General features: G+C 38.6%; 4 protein-coding genes across 4 annotated transcripts; 1 reads left to right on the forward strand and 3 right to left on the reverse strand.

Moving 5' to 3' along the window:
- The first annotated feature begins 419 nt into the window (after positions 1 to 419).
- LOC124541001 (chorion class B protein PC401-like) lies at positions 420 to 1,864 on the forward strand. The gene is made up of 3 exons (XM_047118773.1): positions 420 to 470; positions 735 to 1,020; positions 1,392 to 1,864. The coding sequence occupies exons 1-3, from the start codon at positions 420 to 422 to the stop codon at positions 1,862 to 1,864; spliced, it is 810 nt and encodes a 269-aa protein (XP_046974729.1).
- Positions 1,865 to 4,725: 2,861 nt separating this feature from the next.
- On the reverse strand, positions 4,726 to 14,209 carry LOC124541002 (chorion class B protein PC401-like). Its single transcript, XM_047118775.1, has 3 exons — positions 14,089 to 14,209; positions 12,809 to 13,094; positions 4,726 to 5,180 (listed from the first exon to the last, which is right to left on the reverse strand). The coding sequence occupies exons 1-3, from the start codon at positions 14,137 to 14,139 to the stop codon at positions 4,726 to 4,728; spliced, it is 792 nt and encodes a 263-aa protein (XP_046974731.1). The 5' UTR covers positions 14,140 to 14,209.
- Positions 5,559 to 6,109, reverse strand: LOC124541138 (chorion class A protein Ld2/Ld41-like). Its single transcript, XM_047118984.1, has 2 exons — positions 6,059 to 6,109; positions 5,559 to 5,861 (listed from the first exon to the last, which is right to left on the reverse strand). The coding sequence occupies exons 1-2, from the start codon at positions 6,107 to 6,109 to the stop codon at positions 5,559 to 5,561; spliced, it is 354 nt and encodes a 117-aa protein (XP_046974940.1).
- A 2,441-nt stretch (positions 14,210 to 16,650) lies between the features above and the next one.
- On the reverse strand, positions 16,651 to 19,732 carry LOC124541211 (gastrula zinc finger protein XlCGF57.1-like). The gene is made up of 2 exons (XM_047119082.1): positions 18,211 to 19,732; positions 16,651 to 17,082 (listed from the first exon to the last, which is right to left on the reverse strand). The coding sequence occupies exons 1-2, from the start codon at positions 19,656 to 19,658 to the stop codon at positions 16,680 to 16,682; spliced, it is 1,851 nt and encodes a 616-aa protein (XP_046975038.1). The 5' UTR covers positions 19,659 to 19,732; the 3' UTR covers positions 16,651 to 16,679.
- Between the last annotated feature and the right edge of the window lie 1,997 nt (positions 19,733 to 21,729).

The raw sequence follows: 21,729 nt of genomic DNA on the forward strand, positions 1-21,729 counted from the left end.
AATATAACTAGCGATGACCACTAATCATCAGGTCAGCCCTTGTCCAGACCGTGCAGCCATATGAAATAGCTTTTAATTAAATATTTATAGCCATATAAATAGGAAAAAATTGCAAGTAATTTTGTTACAAACATTCTTGATAGTAGTAACCATCTACTCAATTTTTTATTTAAAAACAATTAAATAATAGTTTTACAAAGCTATTAAATATTTACTTTGATATTATTGTTTATCTGATGCAACTGAAGAATTTGAATTCCAGCAAAGAGATAGAATATCATTGAAAACAAATACATACAAACACGTCTGCGCGTGTTTCGACACGGATCCGAGAACAGCGCGTCGCGCCGCACGCCCGCGATATAAGGCGCGCGCACTTCCTCCGGCATTGTGTTTCCGCTGCGCACAGACCGACAGACATGGCCACCCTCACCTTCCTGCTCTTCTGCTTCCAAGCTTGCTTGCTTCAGGTGAACATAAAGTCATTAAAATAAACCAATTTAATAATATCAATCAAATCAATAATGCTAAACTACAGTCTACAGCCGCGAAGATCGGACGCATTACTACAGTAATGCGTCCGATATTCGCGGCTAGATCACAAGTCGAATTACTTTCTGCAGCAATTTGTTACTTTTTATCGTGACGTGAGCGTGAATTATTTTATAGTTTGTTATTGAGTACGTGAGATTTACGCGATACGATTTTATGTCAATAGCATTGAATTTGTTCAGAATGTCTGCAGCCAGTACGTGCGTGGTGCGTATGACCCAGGGATCTATGGTACCCCATGTGGCTGTGGAGCTGACCTCGTCCCCGCTGCGTTCTCTGCTTATCCGGAGTTCGCTGCGTATGGCGGGGCAGGCGTGGGTGATGTAGCGGTAGCTGGTGAGATGGGCGTCGCCGGTATAACCTCGGTAGCTGGTCAGGTGCCAGTGCTCGGCGCTGTTGAGTTCGGCGGTATCGTGCCGGCTGCTGGCACTGTGTCCATCGCCGGTAACTGCGGCTGCGGTTGCAATGGTGAGTATTTTTGCTGACTTTTATTTCTTTTCCTTAATCGTCAGCATTACACCAAGATTTAATAGATACATATGCATTATATTGTCGGTTCTAATTTGAACTCTAGTTTTTCTTGATGCATTCACTGATCAATTAAATTGTATTTAGTTATACAAGTCAGTCATGAGTCATATCAATAAAAGTAAGATCCTCACAAACGATTACTCCAAGCGAAGTGTTCACTCGATAAAATTATTATTGTAAGGCACGTGCTTGGTCCACGGTGTTTATAAATTTATGTCTGTATTTAATTTTAATTGAGGATTACCTCTTATTGTAATAACATAATGTATTATGAAGCAATTCAATCACATTTTAAACTCTATCTCTAGGTGTATACGGTCCATATAACGCTGCACCCTTCGCTGCCACTGCACCATTTGCTGCTGCTCCGTGCGCGTCTCCCTTCGCTTACGAAGTCGCTGCCGTCCCAGCTTCAAGTGGCGGCGGTCTGGAAATAGCCAGCGGCTCCGTAGTGCCGCCTCGCGGAGTTTCCCTTTTATCAGAAAACGCCATCGAAGGCGCTCTCGCAGTCGCCGGCGCGATGCCGTTCTTGGGAACCGTCGGTCTCGAAGGTGCTCTGCCAACTGCCGGTTACGGTGCCGTCAACTACGGCTGCGGCAACGGCGCGGTTGGCATTGTGGCTGAGGATATCGCCCCCGTTGGCATCGCGAGTCCATTCGGATACGGCGCTGGTCCTCTCGCCGCTGATAGGTTCGGCTACGGTTCTATCGGCTATGGTCCCTTCGACTACGGCTCAGGGCTGTACGGCCGCGCTGGTTATAGATGCGGGGCGTTTGTTTAAAGACTGATAATTTAACCTTACAACGTAATGTTAAGCGAATAAAAATATTGTACATAATGTTATATTTTTATTTGTTACCTAACCTCAAAACATTGGTATATATTACTATTATACATTCTACTTAAGTTATTCTCTTTGGGTTAAGTACGAAAGTATAGTAAGACACAACTTAGATGTCGCATCGGCAAAATTCGTAAAACCGATCACATCCGAATTGAGTACGATATCCCAAATTATCAATATTTATTTCTCAGGCGAATATGATCTTTACACAAACGTAATAACTTGTAATATCATATGACCTAATATATTCGTCAATTTGACGCGTCGGTTTACATGCGCTTGCTTTCTCTGACGCGTGAATCTATAGCGACGAATAGCGTCGAATGGCGCGATAGGGAGCCATTTCTATTGGTTGTGTAAATCGGCAGTAATCGGTTTTATTTTCATTCCCATTCCTCAATGCATAATGCATATGTATCTATACACGGTACATAAACCAAAATAACATTTTTTACTATTTTGTCGGTCTGTCTGTGTGTCTGTTTGTTCGTACTAATCTCTGGAACGGCTGGACCGATTTTGACGGGACTTTCACTGGCAGATAACTGATAAAATAGGGGGTAACTTAGGCTACAATAATGTTTTTTATTTGTTAAATTAAAGCGTACAAGGTCGCAGGCACAGCTAGTTTAAAATAAAAATTGTGAATCTGATACTACGATACCGTTTGAATGTATAAATCCATGTATTATATATGATACTACTTTCGCTCAAAAAAATTACTGAATATATTATAATGAAACTTTACAATCATAAAAGCTTAACATATAGGTTGTAATATATAAAGATGTTGTGTGAATTGGCCAATATATATTAATATATTGCGTGTGAAAAGTTTGGTATTTAAACTTGAAATCCGAGAAAAGATCGCTTTTATATGCTCTTATCTTTGATTACCAACTTAATCTTTTATTACATATAAACACGAGTGAAGGCTCAAGTGAAAACTAGTTGCGAAATATAGATCAAAGTGAAATAAATGATACCCAGATTAATTGAAATTGGAGCAATTTTATCCATTAAAGTCAAAATTTTACCCTGAAAGTTATACTGTTTCGTAGAAGATATTTTTGGGTACACGTAACTCAGAATCGGTGAAATTTTATAAAGTAGGTATTTATTCTAAATATAAGTCAAATCAAATCAAATCAAATCAAATCATTCGTCTGAATAAGGTTTGAATGAATTGGAGAACTTGGCAAATAGCCGAAGGTTTTCAGTAATCGGTAAGTAACGGAATAAAATAGTCATTATCAGTATCCCTTAGAAGATGCTCGACAGTCTTTATCGCATGCCTTTTGAGGACCAAAAAACATTCTTTATCCACTAGTCATTCAAATGTTCTATCGCAGTTTTTGGACGAAACACCGTAGTTTAGTCTTTTTTGTATAAGCAATTTACAACTTATATACATAAGTCTTCCTATTTGTGACAAGTGATAACTAGCAAAATCTGCCTGATTTAGAAGAAGTAGGTGAAGATTAACAATCTACAGATAGAGGTAGATAGCGACTTTGTTTTGTAATATATTTATAGATAACTAGTTTAGCACGCACTGACACGCTGAATTTCCTTCGCCGGTTCATCTCAAGAAAATACCTTGACTAAACTCTTTTCCAAGGCTGTGGTAATGCTCGGCGGTGAAGGAAAACATCGTAAGGAATCTGCATCGGTCTAGTTTCATTGAAATTCGGCCACTTATGTATCCACCAACTCGCTGGAGCAACGCGATGGAATATGCTCCAAAACTTCCTCTCTAAAGTGAGCGGAGGCCTTAGACCAGCGGTGGGGAATTTTCTGGCTTTTAATGTTGTAGGTATGTTGTTGCTGTTGACATATTATTCACCCTATTATGTAATGTTCTTAAATAACGATTTCAAATGTCATAGGTAATAAAAAAAACGGTACCTTCAAGAATATTTAATTTATTAAATGGTCATAAATAACTTTATCCGATCATAGCACTATATCCAGTAAAAGGCTTGCTCACTGCTTCGTTTTTTTGCCTTCAAAATGTATGTCTGCCTATGTTTGTTTCAAGTCTTGTTTCATTGTTATTTCCGAAGCAGCTATCCTCGCATATGCCACCACTCCATCGTCACATTGAGTGAGACCAACGACTGAATATCACAAAAGCTGCCTAATACTGAATTAATAACTTATAGTAAAAATAATAAATTTTGTGTTTCTTTGGTTGTCTTTTGGTTCGTCTCAGATCCGAGGTTTTAATTTCCGAATGGAATGGAGGTATATTTTTGACTTTCAATAAGCAAAAAGTTCCATATTGAATAAAAAAAATTGAATTTGACTTTGAATGGTAATATGGTTTCCATGGTCAGTGGCGTAGCCAGGTAAGGAAGGGCAATGGTGCATAGAAAAAGAATTGGGCCCTCAACCCGTCTTTAATTAATAATTACCCTTTAAAATAATAGATAGCCAATAAGAAATCTTGTACGCAGGGTCGTGTTTTTCTAGCTTCAAAAGCTTAGGGTTTAGTTAAGAGGGCCCTTGAACTCAACCCTGGTACACTGCACCTCCTGGCTCTACGATCTTCAGGGATCTTCACTCGAAGTATCGAAACTTGTAATATATTGTTCTCTAAATAAGCTCAAAGAACTAGTTAATATGTATAATGAATGCATTGTTAGTGAGCACAGACGATATTGGAACAAAAATTTGGTCATGACTAAAAGTCAATAATTTCAAAGTTTTTTAAATTAAGTGGTAAAGGAAAAGGCAACATTATGTATAATATTTTATTCGCTTAACATTACGTTGTAAGGGTAAATTATCAGTCTTTAAATAAACGCCCCGCATCCATAACCAGAACGGCCGTACAGCCCCGTGCCGTAACCGAAGGGACCATAGCCGATAGAACCGTAGCCGAACCTATCAGCGGCGAGAGGACCAGCGCCGTATCCGAATGGACTCGCGATGCCAACGGGGGCGATGTCCTCAGCCACAATGCCAACCGCGCCGTTGCCGCAGCCGTAGTTGACGGCACCGTAACCGGCAGTTGGCAGAGCACCTTCGAGGCCGACGGTTCCCAAGAACGGCATCGCGCCGGCGACTGCGAGAGCGCCTTCGATGGCGTTTTCTGATAAAAGGGAAACTCCACGCGGCGGCACTACGGAACCGCTGGCTATTTCCAGACCGCCGCCACTTGAAGCTGGGACGGCAGCGACTTCGTAAGCGAAGGGAGAGGCGCACGGAGCAGCAGCAAATGGTGCAGCGGAATATGGACCAAATGCTCCTGGAATAGAGTTTGAAATGCAATTGAATTGCTTGATAATTTATAACATTATTACAATAGGAGCAAATTCTCAATTAGAATTAAATAAAAATATAGATTTATAAACACTGTGGACTAAGCACGTGCCTTACAATAATAACATTTGTATCGAGTGAACACTTCGCTCGGAGTAATCGTTTGTGAGGATCTTACTTTTATTGATATGACTCACGACTAATTTGTATTTCTAAATACAATTTAATTGATCAGCGGAATAAATTGGGACTGGATACACATGCATCAAGAAAAACTAGAGTTCAAATTTGAACCGAAAATATAAGGCATATGTATCCTTTAGATCTTGGTGTAATGCTGACGATTAAGGAAAAGAAATACAAGTTAGTAAAAATACTCACCATTGCAACCGCAGCCGCAGTTCCCGGCGATGGACACAGTGCCAGCAGCCGGCACGATACCGCCGAACTCAACAGCGCCGAGCACAGGCACCTGACCAGCTACCGAGGTTACACCGGCGACGCCCATCTCACCAGCTACCGCCACATCACCCACGCCTACTCCGCCATACGCAGCGAACTCCGGGTAAGCGGAGAACGCAGCGGGGACGAGATCAGCTCCACAGCCACATGGGGTACCATAGATCCCTGGGCCATACGCACCACCCACGTACTGGCTGCAGACATTCTGAGCAAATTCAATGCTATTAATATAAAATCGTATCGCTTAAGCCTCACGTACTCAATAACAAACTATAAAATTAATTCACGCTCACGTCACGATAAAAAGTAACAAATTGCTGCAGAAAGTAATTTGACTTGTTATCTAACCGCGAAGATCGGACGCATTACTAAATGGATTTATTTTAATGATTTTATGTTCACCTGAAGCAAGCAAGCTTGGAAGCAGAAGAGCAGGAAGGCGAGGGCGGCCATGTCTGTCGGTCTGTGCGCAGCGGAAACACAACGCCGGAGGAAGTGCGCTCGCCTTATATCGCGGGCGTGCGGCGCGGCGCGCTGTTCTCGGATCCGTGTCGAAACACGCGCAGACGTGTTTGTATGTATTTGTTGTCAATAGTATTCATATCTCTTTTCTGGAATTCAAATTCCTCAGTTGCATCAGATAAACAATAATATCAAAGTAAACTATTTAATAGGTTTGTAAAAGTATTATTTAAATGTTTTTAAATAAAAAAATTAGTAGATGGTTACTACTATCAAGAATGTTTGTAACAAAATTACTTGCAATTTTTTCCGTTAATTTTTTTTAAATCAAAATCAAAAATCAAAATATACTTTATTCAAGTGGGCTTTTTCAAGCACTTTTGAATCGTCATATAACAATTAAGTGAAGCTACCACCGGTTCGGAAAGTAGATTCTACCGAGAAGAACCGGCAAGAAACTCGGTAGTTACTCTTTTTCAGCATTAAAAAAAAGTACAGTCATGTTAGTTAATACAATTATTTAAATTAATATCCTGCCTGGAAGTCAACAGGTATAAATTCCACGCTTTTTTATCATCTACAAAATCTTGTAACGAATAATACGCCTTTTTTACCAATGTATTTTTTATAAACGATTTGAATTTACGAGACGGCATAGTTAAAAATTTCTGCGGAATTTTATTATAGAAATGGATACCTTGCCCCAAGAAAGATTTATTGACTTTGCGGAGTCGGAAACTTGGCGTTATAAGCTTATCCTTACTTCTAGTGCATATACAATGATTATCACAGATTTTATCAAAATGATCAATGTTACTGTGAATATACATTATATTGTTGTAAATACATATATTGCGACGCAACAGTGAGTATTCCTACTCTGTTCAAAACATCCCGAAGAAAAGTCTCTAGCTCCAAGATTATAAATAAACCGGATTGCTCTCTTTTGTAAAATAAAGACAGATTCAATATCTGTAGCGTTACCCCAAAGTAATATTTCATATGACATAATACTGTGAAAATAACCAAAATAAACTAAACGAGCGGTATCAATATCAGTTAGTTGTCTAACTTTTCTAACCGCGTATGCTGCGGAGCTGAGTCTTCCTGTTAGCGACAACAAATGGGGACTCCACTAAAGTCTGGAATCCAATTATATTCCCAAGAACACCGTAGTATCGGCTACATCAAGCGGGCCACCGCTTAAAGTTATATTATAATTTTGCTTTCTAACATTGGGTAGGGTAAAAACTACACATTTTGTTTTTTGAGTATTTAAAACCAAATTATTTACTTTAAACCAATCTTGTATCTGTGATAAGGCACCGTTCACATCGTCATAGTCAGTTTTTTTCCTGTCAACCTTAAAAATCAGTGAAGTATCGTCAGCAAACAATACTATATCACAAATACCTTTAACAAAGAAAGGAAGGTCATTTATATATACTACAAATAGAAAGGGACCCAAAATTGAACCTTGTGGAACACCCATTTTTAACGTAGATCCAGTAGACTTTATTCCATTAATGAAAACTTGCTGGATTCTTTGACTTAAGTATGAAGCAATGAGATCAATGTTTACTGCAACATAACTGTTCTGTTATTGTTATTTGACGAAACATGATTTGTTAAACATATATTTATACTTTAATATAGCAATTTTGAAGTATAAATATATGTTTAGCAATATTGAAAAGAAAATTTTATGATTAAGAACGAAAAGCTATTTTATATGGCTGCTCGGGCTGGACAAGGTCTGACCTGATGATTAGTGGTCATCGGTAGTTATGTTAACCATTCCTTATTTCACCAGAACTCGGAACTAAGATGGTATGTTGTGCCTGTAGTTACACTGGCGCATTCGCCTTTCAAACCGGAACACAACAATACTAATAGTATTGCTGGTTGGCGGTAGAATATATGTGTGGGTGGTACCCATCCAGGTGGACTTGTATAAGCGGCCCTTATACAAGGCCACCTTCTACATGTCTGTCACCTCCTCGTGGTGCACCCTGGGCAACGGGGACGGCTTGAGCTTGTTCGTCGGCCACGGCTAAGACTGGCGGGAGGGATGCCGCGGGGCTGCTCCTAGTACGTTCCTGGTTGGCGTCAGGGCGGACCATGTGAGTGGCCTCGTTGGCTAGGAGGGAGTGGGAGGGCTCGCTACTCGAGCCTCCCAGGTGTTTTACACCGGCGGTCAGCGGCGGAGCCTACCATCTTTTCCGCCGCAGGGCGTCAGCTTCGTTGACGCCCTCCTCCAGTGGCGGACTCGGGGGAGTTCGTCACATGAGCAAGTTAATAGATAATAAGATGGAAGGCGCGCATTAGGCGCGCTTTCCACATTAGTCATTCAGCCGCCTCACGGCGGCTGCCGCTGGTGGGGTCGCGGTTGCATGCCCTGGGCGATCCCGTTGCCTCACCACTTGGCAGCGAAACCCGAGGATGGTTTTAGTGGGTAGGACAGGGCCTTCAGCACGGGGCCCTTATGGCCCCGGTTGAGTCCCACAAAAGCGTCAAACCATCTCATGAGGAGAGGAGGTCTAGCATTAGGTCATTTAATGGCGGTGAGTTTTTAACATTGGTATATTTTTAGTAAATATCACACAGTAACGTAGTTTTGAAGATGGCATCATTTTTGTAATAATATTTTATGAATTATGTAAATGCAATTTTCTAAATCTAGAGAGATTATCGCTTCATATACAAGGTCCTGATTTACTTGAAAAAAGCGGCTATGGGTGTTTCTAGCCATATCTTCTCGCTAGAGGCTAGAGCAGTCGAGTTGATATATTGTACAGTCGGGGTAGGAAAAGGTTCGTCGCTTAACTTAAGATCTATTTTCGCGTACTCCGTATCAACGATAATCTGCTCTACACATCGAGCATATTTGACACTAACAGACATATTTATACAATTCAATTGAAGATATCATATCTAATTTAAATATGGAATGTCTAATTACCCCTGTTCCTGTGTTTGTGTAGAGGATAATGAAAGTCACAGACAACGTGCGTAGCGATGACTCTGCCATCTCGTGACTCATATTCAAAACTTTTACCCTCAATTTCAGAAATTCTACTGTCAAACAACGGAAAATATTTCTGAATTAGCGTGTTAATTTTTGATAATTTGAGCCATCGAAATGTATTGTTGTATTTCTGGATGCCGTAATACATCCAAAAACAACTTTAAGGGTGTAAAATTTTACTATTTCCCTGCTAATAGTACTCACATGCCATGGCTTAGGGATAAAAGAGTGAAATGGATAAATGCAGTTATAAAACACACGTAAATATACCTTCAAGTATTTAAAAAGTACTATTTGATTTTATTTATATAAAAATCACCAATTTTGTGGGTAACTGTTATGGAAGACAGTTTAATTTTCGTCGGTCGTTGAATCTAACCTATAACCGTTGTTTCTTTTAGTAGACATCCAAATAACTGGTTCCCATCTAATAATACCATCATCTGCAGCGCCCATTTCATTGGCAACAGAAAATCCGAAAATCCTCAACACCCCTCGTATGTACCTACAATTTTTCCTGGTGAAAAAAATATAAAAAACTTGGATCAAAAAATTCAAAGATTTGACAGACACCAACGTCGAATGCAAGCTGTATCAGTAAAAGAAGATAACTATAAGATCATTGTTAATTGGTAAAAAACCATGTTTTATAATTTTGATCATTGTAAAATCATATTTACAGACTTGACAGCTGCCAGCCTGCCACCAATGTGTCTGGGAAGTTTCTTTTTTTACTCGCACGGTGTCTCTACTGTCGGGATTATAACGCCCTCTATTGTTTCTGCACGGTGCCTATACGGCATATGCCATTAAAAAGATTTCATGTTGACTTAAAACTAGACGTAGTCCATAGACGTTGTACTATTTTGAACCAAGTTATCACAGTATAAGAGTTTAATTTTAGTTGCAGTTTACAGTTTAGTGCTTTAGTTTCAAAAGGTACTAAGAGTTTAAGACTTGATAAAGGAATGACTATGAAAAGTGACGACGGTTTTCTTACTCTGACTGTATATTCAATAATTCTTCTATTGCTAAGTTTCATTCAGAATTCGTTCACAATTTATTTTTATAATATGATACGGTATAGTTGTCTATTTCGACCATCTTGATAGAGAGGCATTTGACTTTATTAGCCTTTATATTTGACATTTTAAACGAATAAAGTTTTTTTTACTTTAGTTACTTGGTATTAAGGCTTGAGAAGTAATTCAATGGTTAGCAAATATAAAATTTTGTGAGAAAAAAAGCATTTAAATTATTTGTTCAGCATACGACTGACATTTCTTTTTCCTCTAATAATTACTTGGTCAGCGAGATTTAATGATTGAGCAGCACAAAAAACATGTCTTTAGCAGCTTAGTTGATTGGTATGCATATTTAAAACTTTGTGAGCAAAATAACTAATTGGATTGCGTTTTGTGTGGTCTTGTCGGCCTTACCCCTAGAGTGTATTTTAAGAATCCGAAGGCGCGAAGGGGGTGGCACATCCCACTCACCAAGTTTCTTAGCTGTTGATAAAGTTTTAAAGGTTAGAAAAATATTTTTTTGCTTATCTTCCGAATGCTTACCAAAATTTTATTGAACATTGCTCTTATATAAATAATTCATTGCAACTTATATAAATAATTTGCTGACCAAACATGATTACAACCATCCAGAATTACATAAATTTCTGATCGATATTAAAATGTATGTATGAGTTTCTAACCAATTAGCTATTTCTGCTGACAGACTATATTATTCAGCTCGCACAAATGTCAACACTATGCTTACCTGTTAATTAACACTCTTAAGGCTTTGCGCTAGCGCTTCTGCGAAGATACCATCCACTCGTCAGATATTCTACCACTATACAGCGGAACCGAGTGTAGTTGTGTTCCGGTTTGAAGAGTGAGTGATCCAGTGTAGCTACGGGCATAACATCAGAGTTTTCAAGATTGGTGGCGCATTGGCGATGGAAAAGGATAAGGAATGGTTAATATTTCTAAAAACTCTATTGCCTATGAACTGTGGTGACAACTTACCACCAGGTGGCACATTTGCTCATGCCTACCTTTACAAAAAAGTGTCTGACTCATTCGCTCTAATGTTTTAAGGAACACAAATCGGTTCAAACTGAAACATAAATACCGGATGTCATGCATGCCCCATTATTCCTATATAATCCCTTGTCTCGCGTAAAAGATGTGTTATTTAAAATCAAGGAACCTTTATTTCTAATTTTTTTAAGATAACATAAAACCCTTTGAGCAACTACAAACCAACTAACAACAACCGCGACAATACTGGCAACAAAGTCTCGACTTTATCTTATTCAGCAGTAAACCTCTAAGTTACCAGGCGACGTGACGCGGGTATTTACAAAATGCCGAAGACATTTTATTTTTAGCAAATAAATGTTAGTCCCCTTTTGAAGTTTTGTGTGGAAATTTACACAACTCAATATGTTTTCTAAGTTAGGAAAGCAAACGAGTAAATGTTGGCGCAGAATCCTGTGATCGGTAAATTGAATTTATTAAAAAAATGGCACACGCTTACTTATTTCTTTTTAGGGATTACAATTATAATACGAGTATATGGGTCAAAATTTAACATGCATTTGTCACATTCTGCCAAGACAACCCAAATTCTGCTGTCTTTTCTTTCATTATAGTTTGGCGTACTTAACCGTTGTATTTACTTACCCAGAGAGTATTATCGAAGTAGAAATTATAATAGGATTTTTAAAGTTTGTGTAATGAAATGGCAACATTATGTACAATATTTTTATTCGCTTAACATTACGCTGTAAGGGTAAATTATCAGTCTTTAAATAAACGCCCCGCATCCATAACCAGAACGGCCGTACAGCCCCGTGCCGTAACCGAAGGGACCGTAGCCGATAGAACCGTAGCCGAACCTATCAGCGGCGAGAGGACCAGCGCCGTATCCGAATGGACTCGCGATGCCAACGGGGGCGATGTCCTCAGCCACAATGCCAACCGCGCCGTTGCCGCAGCCGTAGTTGACGGCACCGTAACCGGCAGTTGGCAGAGCGCCTTCGAGACCGACGGTTCCCAAGAACGGCATCGCGCCGGCGACTGCGAGAGCGCCTTCGATGGCGTTTTCTGATAAAAGGGAAACTCCTCGAGGCGGCACTACGGAGCCGCTGGCTATTTCCAGACCGCCGCCGCCTCTTGAAGCTGGGACGGCAGCGACTTCGTAAGCGAAGGGAGATGCGCACGGAGCAGCGGCAGCGAAGGGTGCAGTGGAATATGGGCCGTATACCCCTAGAGATAGAGTTTAAAATGTGATTAAATTGCTTCATGATACATTATATTATTACAATAAGAGGAAATTCTCAATTAAAATTAAATACAGATATAAATTTATAAACACCGCGGACTAAGCACGTGCCTTACAATAATAACATTTGTATCGAGTGAACACTTCACTCGGAGTAATCGTTTGTGAGGATCTTACTTTTATTATTATCGTTGTCGTCTAACTTATGAATTAAATACCATTAATTCAAATCGCAAAATAAAAGAGGCTCTGGTCATGCGAGTTCCATGAGAACTTGGAAGACTTTCATATGTTTTGTATCTCTTAGGTTATTTCGGTGTTATGATCAGGATTTAGGAATAAAAACTTACTATTTAGTCAATACTTATCATACTCACCATTGCAACCGCAGCCGCAGTTACCGGCGATGGACACAGTGCCAGCAGCCGGCACGATACCGCCGAACTCAACAGCGCCGAGCACGGGCACCTGACCAGCTACCGAGGTTATACCGGCGACGCCCATCTCACCAGCTACCGCTACATCACCAACGCCCGCTCCGCCATACGCAGCGAACTCCGGATAAGCAGAGAACGCAGCGGGGACGAGGTCAGCTCCACAGCCACATGGGGTACCATAGATCCCTGGGCCATATGCACCACTCAGGTACTGGCTGCAGACATTCTGAAAACACAAATTTGCCCATTAGAAGCGAACGCTCCAATTGTTTAAATCTCACGTATTAATAAAGGAAAATAATGTACTTGCGCACGCGCCGCAATTAAAATAAACATACAACGAAAAATCTTATGAAATATTTATAAGGAATTTATACAACGATCGACAAGGCTATTTAAAAATAATACTTTTTATGACTCGAATTAAAATGGATATTGAAGTATGACACAAGTTTAGAAGATTTGTCAAACTGTCTTTTTATAATTACAATAATAAATGTCCTGGTTTGGTAACAGTTTGTTAGACCATGATGCAAAACATTTGGATATTGATGAAACTTTTTGAGTTTGTGAGATTAAAGTTGATCCTTATCTCGCTATGAAAAGGCAATATTGGTACAATGTGAGAACTCTTGGTCTGTTAAACATTTGCGAAGCGACGGGAATAAGCTATTTATTATACAAATAAAGTTATTGGTATACTAATTGTTGTCCGCGGTTTTACACGCATTTGCTCGTCAGGTTTTAGATCAAAGAAGTAGTCTATTTTCTTCTTTGGGTCGAACCCCAAGTTCTCTTCGTATCAAATATCTAATATTAAAGTTGATTTAGATTTTTTTATTGATCTACTTATTAAGATTCTAAATGTTAAGATTCTAAATGTCTGTCTGTTGCTCTTTCACGACCAAACCGCTGAACCGAATTTGAAGTGATTCGGTATGAAGCAAACTTGAACACCGAGAAAGGAAATGGGCTACTTTTTTACCTAACACATGACAACCAATACCTAAAAACGCGAACGAAGCTGCGGGCAAGTACTAGTTACTTTATATTTATGACTCTTTACTTTAATACATATTGTGATAGTGCTTGGTGAGACTTCCTGTAAATAATAGAACTAGGAATTTGCCAGGATAATTTTGAAATATGTCTATTTATTTTGATTTGATATTGTATCAACTGTTGGTCGTCCTAATGGAAATAAATTAAAAAATATTCACCTGAAGCAAGCAAGCTTGTAAGCAGAAGAGCAGGAAGGCGAGGGCGGCCATGTCTGTCGGTCTGTGCGCAGCGGAAACACAATGCCGGAGGAAGTGCGCGCGCCTTATATCGCGGGCGTGCGGCGCGACGCGCTGTTCTCGGATCCGTGTCGAAACACGCGCAGACGTGTTTGTATGTATTATTTAGGCAATATTGTTAATTACTTTTATCCGAAATTCAAATTCCTAATAAGTATTATCAAAAACTATTTTTTTTTCTTGAATAGTTTCAAGATAAAATTCTTAATTGAAATATTTTTAATGTATTATCATTTGCTTACAAACATATTTATTTATATCCGTATGGGTGACTAGTACTTATCACCAAGTTAGCATTTTAAAGTTTCGTAGCATTATAAATAAATAAATACCTATATGTAGTTGACTTTCTTCAATAAATATGTGTCAAGTGGAATTATAATTAAATTTGTGCTTTGCGATGGCTTGGCTTGCACTTTTGAATCGTCATTTAACAAACTATATTTAGAGAAGCCACCACCGGTTCGGAATGCAGTTTCTACCAAAAATAATCGACCTGAAACTCGGTAAAGTTACTCTTTTTCAACATTTAACATACTCAGTCATGTTAGTTGAATACAATTATAGATATGTATATGTATGTAATATATCCGGCCTAGAAGTCAGCAAGTATTAGCTCCACTCTTAACATCTATGAAAGTTCGTTTTCTTGCTTGGGTCTAAATCGACATCGTGTATACACTAATTCATCTCGTTATAAACACTAAGCCATTTTGGGTCTTCAATTGTATAGTTATATATCTGTCAGCTACTTTGCAAAATCGTGTTATGTTTACGAACATTACGCTGACCTTATTATTTTTGATGATTTAAATGGGCATTACATCTATAGTAGCCAAACCTGCAGTTTTATAAAACTTTATTACACCTCCCCCATTTCCCTCAATGAAAAATGACTGCTGCCCTAAACAAAATTCCAAACTCTTTACACCTTTTAGGGGTGATTTCCCAGATAAAATCTACGTTTGACCCCGAGACTCAAATTATCTCAAATCAAAGTCAAAAATCTTTATTCCATATAGAAGTGATTACACTTGCTTGTTGATAGTCATAAATCTACCACCGGTTCGGAAATTAACACCTCAGACCTGAGAAGAACCGGCGAAAGAAACTTAGCGGATTTTTATTATTCTCCATTTCATATTTCATCTACAGGTTAAAACATGAATTGGTCCAAGATCCCAGGGCCGCCAGACGTCACGTATTTTCTGACGAAGGGAATGTGGACTATTAAGTAGTGATAGTATTTACTAATAACGCATGCTTACCTGTTAGGTTGCTTAGACGGCCAATTTTCAGGTATCAGGTTACCAAGGTACGTAAAAACATTACTTACCTCACGTAAATTCTCCAAGCTGATTTTTACGTATATTTTAGGCAATATGCTTAAAAATAAGTCGCCAATACTCCCAGACACTTTCCGTCGGCCGTTTTTCTTTGCAGACGCTTCAAAGCTCTCAAAATAATGACTTAACTTCACGTAAATTCTGATGCTCCATTTTTATATATGTCCACCAGACAACTATTTTAAAACCTTTTATAAGATGCCAGACCGATCCAAGGGGCCTATCATCCCCTAAATTTAATTCCTTTATGGGTAGAAGCGCGAGGGCTTTCTCTACGCGCATGAGACTGATTGAGTCATGTATTATATATTGACTTCTCTCTCACTCACTCTCACCGCGGTCACGAACCACGAACGCTGTAAAGTGCTCGAAACGTCGGGATATCCAAAATAATTAATATACGCGATTAAAATCCGTTATAACTAGTTTTATTTAAATGTGTAATAATCGCGAAAATTTAAGAGAACATCACTCTCTTACAGTTTACTCATATCAATTAATTATAAATATTAAAAAAAAAACAACTAAAAATTAAAAAGTCCGGTAAATAATTAAAAATTAACTTGTAAAAAATGCTCATTTCACTACAATAATTCTAGAATTTAGCCAATTGCACTTGGGGTGTCTTAAGGATAGTAGCTATATTGATCAAGTGTCTGAAAGTTATAGTAGAATAAGGAAACCCCACATTCACAAATTTTATGCCCTATTGAGTGAAAACATTTGCATTTTTATCAATAAACCACTAGTAAAATAAACAAGAGATGTCCAGATTACCGCATGAATGAAGGTGCTTTATCTGTATTAATAGATAAATAACGAAATTAAATGATGGCAAAGAGTAACTACTGATTATCTTGCCAGTTCTTCTCTTTGGAAACAATTCTCCAAACCAGTGGTAACTTCTTTTCAAAAGCGCTTTCATGAGCCTATTCGAATAAAGAATAATTTGAATTTGATTTGAAAGAGAGAGGGCAGAGAGAGAAGGGTCGCTGAAAAGAAAAAAAAGAGAAATAGAGGGGGCATAATCCTTTTCCTCACACGAAGATTTGTGACTGTTCACTTTATTGTAAAAACAATCGTTACAAAAATGTCTTTACAAAGAAAAACAGGTAATTGGTATGAAATAAAACACATATTTTACAAATGATTCATAAAACCTTTTATTTACATCAGCATTTGTTCTTTGCCATGAATTTTTATGTGAACTTTCAACGCGGACGCCTTTCTGAACGCCTGGCCACAACTGGTACAAATATATGGCCTTTCACCAGTATGGCACCGGATATGGGAGACCAGATCAGTTCTCTGTATGAACGCCTTTTCGCAATGGGAACACTGGTAGGGCTTTTCCCCTGTGTGTGTGCGTCTGTGGTTCTTAAGCGTTCCGAGCACAGCGAACCTCATTGAACAGAGGTCACAGGCGTATGGTCTCTCCCCACTGTGGATTCTTCGATGCTTGGTCAAGGAGCTGGAAGTTGTGAAGCTGTTCCCGCAATCGTCACAGATGAAGGGATGAGCTCCACTGTGCTTGCGGTTGTGAGCGTGCAGTTCACCTTTCGAGACAAATCTGAAAGGATGATACTTTTGTTCAATATATTTCCTCTGAATAATATTTTGCGAATTTTAATAAATTAAGGAAACACTATTAATCTACATTAATATTAAAAATGTGAAAGTAATTCGAGTCGAGATGGCCCAGTGGTTAGAACGCGTGCATCTTAACCGATGATTGCGGATTCAAACCCATGCTAGCACCGCTGATTCATGTGCTTAATTTGTCTTTATAATTCATCTCGTACTCAGCGGTGAAGGAAAACATGGTGAGGAAACCTACATGTGACAAATTTCATAGAAATCCTGCCACATGTGGTTCACAGGTGTATTTAATATGTTTCAAATCTTCTCCTCAAACGAGAGGAGGCCTTTAGCCCAGCAGTGGGAATTTACAGGCTGTTGTTGTTGTTAAAAGTAATTCTGTCTGTCTATCTGTCGCTTTCACGACAAAACCTCAAAATCGAGTGTGATGAAATTTTCTATGAAGGAAACTTGATCTCCAAGAAAGGATAACCTGACTACCAACACCGTGAAACACGAACGAAACCGCGAGCGACTACTAGTTTATTAAATATAAATAACAAGAGTATTAATTTAAATTTTAATTGTTATGATTTCAAGGTTTAATGTCGCTATGAAATGATCGAGACCAAATGGGACATCAATGTGCTGTGCAAATGTTTAATACTATAATAATAATAATAACATGTATTAATGGCGTAAACCAATTTTTGGCCCAGTGATTATGGGGGAAATTTCTTATTATAATCCCGATTATAATAGCCATAAAAGAGGTATTGTACTTCCTATTTTTTATTATTGTTCATATTTAATTTATATTTTCAATAACTACATTGTGTAATTTGATAGTGCATGTTTCTGTAAGTAGAACTTTTGAATACATAATTTTTAAATGTAATTTATTTTTTATTTTGGGTGTGTATCTACTGTAGGTTGTCCTAGTAAAAATACAATAAATTGCAAATACAGGCACAAGGGGTATAACTTTTCAATTCAAAAGTTACCTATTAATGTTCTATAAATGGTTTATATTTCTTATAGCGAATGGTCTATGAACCATATAGCCATCAGGTATTTTAATATCTTAACATTTATGATATTTCTTATAACAATAAGTTACCTTCTCTCACAGTGTTCACATTTGAACGGCTTCAATCCCTCATGCCTCCTCATGTGCTGAACTAAATTATTCTTCTGACTGAATCCTCGTCCACATATCGAACAAAGGAACGGCTTTTCACCAGTATGAGTCCTGATATGGTCTGTCAAAGCCGACATAATTGTAAACGTCTTACCGCACACAGTACAGTGATGTTTCTTATCAACCTTATGCCCTTCCATGTGGTGGTCTAAGCAGTCTTGTGTGATGAAGCTCTTGCCGCACTTGTTGCAAGTTAGGCCCTTTTCTTTTGAATGTACTAAAACAATATGGTTGTCTAAATGCGCCTGGTGTTGGAATTCACGTTTGCAAGTCTTGCAAGTGAACTTCATTTGAGCTTTATCTTCGTGACGTTTGATGTGAGCGATTAAAGACATCTTTCGCACAAACTTTCGCATACACATCGAACATTGATAGTTTTGCTCTTCTTGTTCGGTTTCATTGTGCATGTGCTTCTTCAAGTGAAGCGCTAGTTCGTCTAAATTGGGTAATTTTTCTTCACACTTAACGCATTTCAGGGGTATTGTGATATTATCTTTTGGTTCCGTTTTTGATTTCTTGTGTTTTACCCGTATTCGGTTTTTGTGTGTTTTTAAATGAGCTATCAGTAAAGATTTGCAAATGAAACTGCTCTTACATTTGGGGCACTCGTGATTGCCCAATCCATTTGATGTTTCCTTGTGACTATAAATATGAACTTGCAGTCGTTTTAAATTAGGAAAAATCTCATTGCATAGCGGACATGAATGAACATCCCTATCGTTTTTATTTACGAATATTTTACATTCCTTAGTATGGCTTTCGAACTTAGCATTATCGTTACAAATAAAACCACATAAACATATATTTGTATTGACTGGATTGTCTGTCTGTGTGTAATCGAGTAAATTATTTCCTATATCATCTGATATGTCCATATCGTTGCGTATATCATCTCTTTCCTCCTTAACTATTTCATATTTATAGTTATCGGTTAAAGTATCAAAATTATCTATCATTGGTAGTTCTACGTCTAATGTTTGAGAGTTTTTTTTCATATAAATATTATCCATGAGGATTTGATTATCGATCTGTAGCTGCGATTTTGTAATATCGAAATCCGTGCTATTTATAATTTCGTTCTTTATAAGTTCATCGAATGGTGACATAAAAATTCCACTTTTTAATATACTTTCGGATTGTATACATCTCTTTTTGAAATCGTCGGCTTTGCATATCATAATATGGCAATCGTTACACACTTGCTTAGGATATTCTTCACTAATAGAAATATCAACACTTGTAACAAAAGACAGTACTTCACAGAGCGTTCGATCTTCGCCTTCCATTTTGCTTAATAGAGATTTACAATTAGACGCCTCGCTCAAGCATGTTCTGCAAATATTCTTTTTTAATACTGTAATATCCATTACGCTAGAGTTTTTATTTAAAAATATTTAAAGATCAACATAAACATATTTCTTTTGACGTTTTAACGGATTGAGAGATTATGGCAATGGCATTGATACATTATGCATAGTTCTTGACAGTTGACTGTTAAACATCGATATTTTAAATCGATTATATATATTTGGGGGATTTTATTTGTCATTATATTTTACACTTTTGTTTATATTAAGTGGTGAAGCCGAAGTCATAAAATTTACCTTTATTATTTTTAAAACTAGTAGCTCTTATTGCTATTTTTCATTCTTAACTCTGAAGGTCATCGGTTATCGATACTCTCGATATATGAAGTGAATACTGACCTATGTGTTTCTGTATTTCTAGTTTCAGTTTTAAAATTAAAAAAAAAAAACGATTAACTCTATTACATAACTGTAAAATATCTCCTTAATGAACTTTAAGCTTCTCATATCATTCTTAATACGACTGCTTACCGAAAATTAGTATCATAAATTTACTATTCAAAAATGTCAGAATCCTGGCCCTATCATACAAATGATAATAATCGCTGGATGCAGGCCGCTACTCACCGGTCAATGTGGAAATCATTGGGAGAGGCCTATGTTTAGCTGTGGACGTCTTACGGCTGACATGATGATGATAATGAAAGATAATAACTATAACATATTTTTTGCAACGCTCCCTTACTTTCATAGTATGATGTCTTAAGTTCGCATTATCCAGTCCAATCTCTGTATCGGAAGCCGCTACGATATAGGAGGAAGTAAAATGTTTAAAATATCTTTCATATTGACCAATCCGAAATCGGATGTCACAGCCGACACTAATGTGTTAAAATCAAATCAAAATATACTTTATTCAATTCGGCTTTTACAAGCACTTTTGAACCGTCATTTAACAACTATTTTAAGTGAACCGCCGGTTTCGACAGCAGATTCTACTGTTTGTTTCGTGATCTGTCGGAAGATATTGTTTGTAAGTGTGCATATAAATTACCATACGTGCATTTAAATTGCCTGTGTGCACAGAGCCCTATGTGCAGCGGCAGTTTTTCGTTTTTGTTTTATATACGTTTTACCTTGTTAAAAAGAATGAAATGCTCCCGTTGAATATCTAGCTTCCATAATGGAATGTGTCCAATACTTTCTTTGCACATTAAAGACCAGCAACGCACCTGCAAGCCACACGGTGTTGCAGATGGTGGTGGTAAGCAAAAAGCCTGGAGTTAATACCCGTTGACTTCCAAGCAAGATATATTGATTTAAATAATTGTAATTAACTAACATGACTTTGTATTTTTTTTAATGTTGAAAAAGAGTAACTACTGAGTTTCTTGCTGGTTCTTCTCAGTAGAATCTACTTTTCGAACCGGTGGTAGCATTACTAAACGCGTTTCAAAAGTCCTTGTTGCCTACTTGAATAAAGTTTATTTTGATTTTGATTTTTTTTTTGTTTTTTTTTTTTTATTTTAATCACTTTCCATCAGGTGAGCCTCCTGATTGGGGTGCATGTCAGTCACCTCCTCGTGGTGCACCTTGGGCAACGGGGCCGTGCCCCCCTTGAGCTTACTCGTCAGCCACGGCTAAGACTGGCGGGAGGGATGCCGCGGGGCTGCTCCTGGTACGTTCGCTACTCGAACCTCCCAGGTGTTGTACACCGGCGGTCAGCGGCGGAGCCTACCATCTTTTCCGGCGCAGGGCGTCAGCTTCGTTGACGCCCAGCCTCCAGTGCCGGACTCGGGGGAGTTCGTCACATGAGCGCGTGGAGGAATAGGAGGAAGGCGCGCACTAGGCGCGCTTTCCACGTTTGTCATACGTCTGTATGACAGCCTCACGGCGGCTGCCGCTGGTGGGGTCGCGGTCGCATGCCCTGGGCGATCCCGTTGCCTCACCGCTCGGCGGCATGGTGGAAACAGCCTGGCACGGGGCCCTTATGGCCCCGATCGAGTCCCACATACCCGTCCTGGTCCCCCGGCCGGGCGGGAGGCGTAAAAGCCATATATCCTCATAAAACAAAAAAAAAGGTGAGCCTCCTGATCGTTTGCCATCTATAACATAAATATTTTTTTGCGTC

Source organism: Vanessa cardui, chromosome 27 (genome assembly GCF_905220365.1).
Source record: "Vanessa cardui chromosome 27, ilVanCard2.1, whole genome shotgun sequence".
Lineage (NCBI taxonomy): Eukaryota > Metazoa > Arthropoda > Insecta > Lepidoptera > Nymphalidae > Vanessa > Vanessa cardui.

Bases quoted from the DNA above. Each gene is read 5' to 3' on its own strand.
- LOC124541001 (XM_047118773.1), top strand. From the start codon at position 420: ATGGCCACCCTCACCTTCCTGCTCTTCTGCTTCCAAGCTTGCTTGCTT. The intron at 471-734 runs GTGAACATAAAG...GAATTTGTTCAG, and splicing joins TCCAAGCTTGCTTGCTTCAG to AATGTCTGCAGCCAGTACGT. The intron at 1,021-1,391 runs GTGAGTATTTTT...CTCTATCTCTAG, and splicing joins CTGCGGCTGCGGTTGCAATG to GTGTATACGGTCCATATAAC.
- LOC124541138 (XM_047118984.1), bottom strand. From the start codon at position 6,109: ATGGCCGCCCTCGCCTTCCTGCTCTTCTGCTTCCAAGCTTGCTTGCTT. The intron at 5,862-6,058 runs GTGAACATAAAA...GAATTTGCTCAG, and splicing joins TCCAAGCTTGCTTGCTTCAG to AATGTCTGCAGCCAGTACGT.
- LOC124541002 (XM_047118775.1), bottom strand. From the start codon at position 14,139: ATGGCCGCCCTCGCCTTCCTGCTCTTCTGCTTACAAGCTTGCTTGCTT. The intron at 13,095-14,088 runs GTGAATATTTTT...TTGTGTTTTCAG, and splicing joins TACAAGCTTGCTTGCTTCAG to AATGTCTGCAGCCAGTACCT. The intron at 5,181-12,808 runs GTGAGTATGATA...ACTCTATTCCAG, and splicing joins CTGCGGCTGCGGTTGCAATG to GAGCATTTGGTCCATATTCC.
- LOC124541211 (XM_047119082.1), bottom strand. From the start codon at position 19,658: ATGGATATTACAGTATTAAAAAAGAATATTTGCAGAACATGCTTGAGC. The intron at 17,083-18,210 runs GTAACTTATTGT...TCATCCTTTCAG, and splicing joins TGTGAACACTGTGAGAGAAG to ATTTGTCTCGAAAGGTGAAC.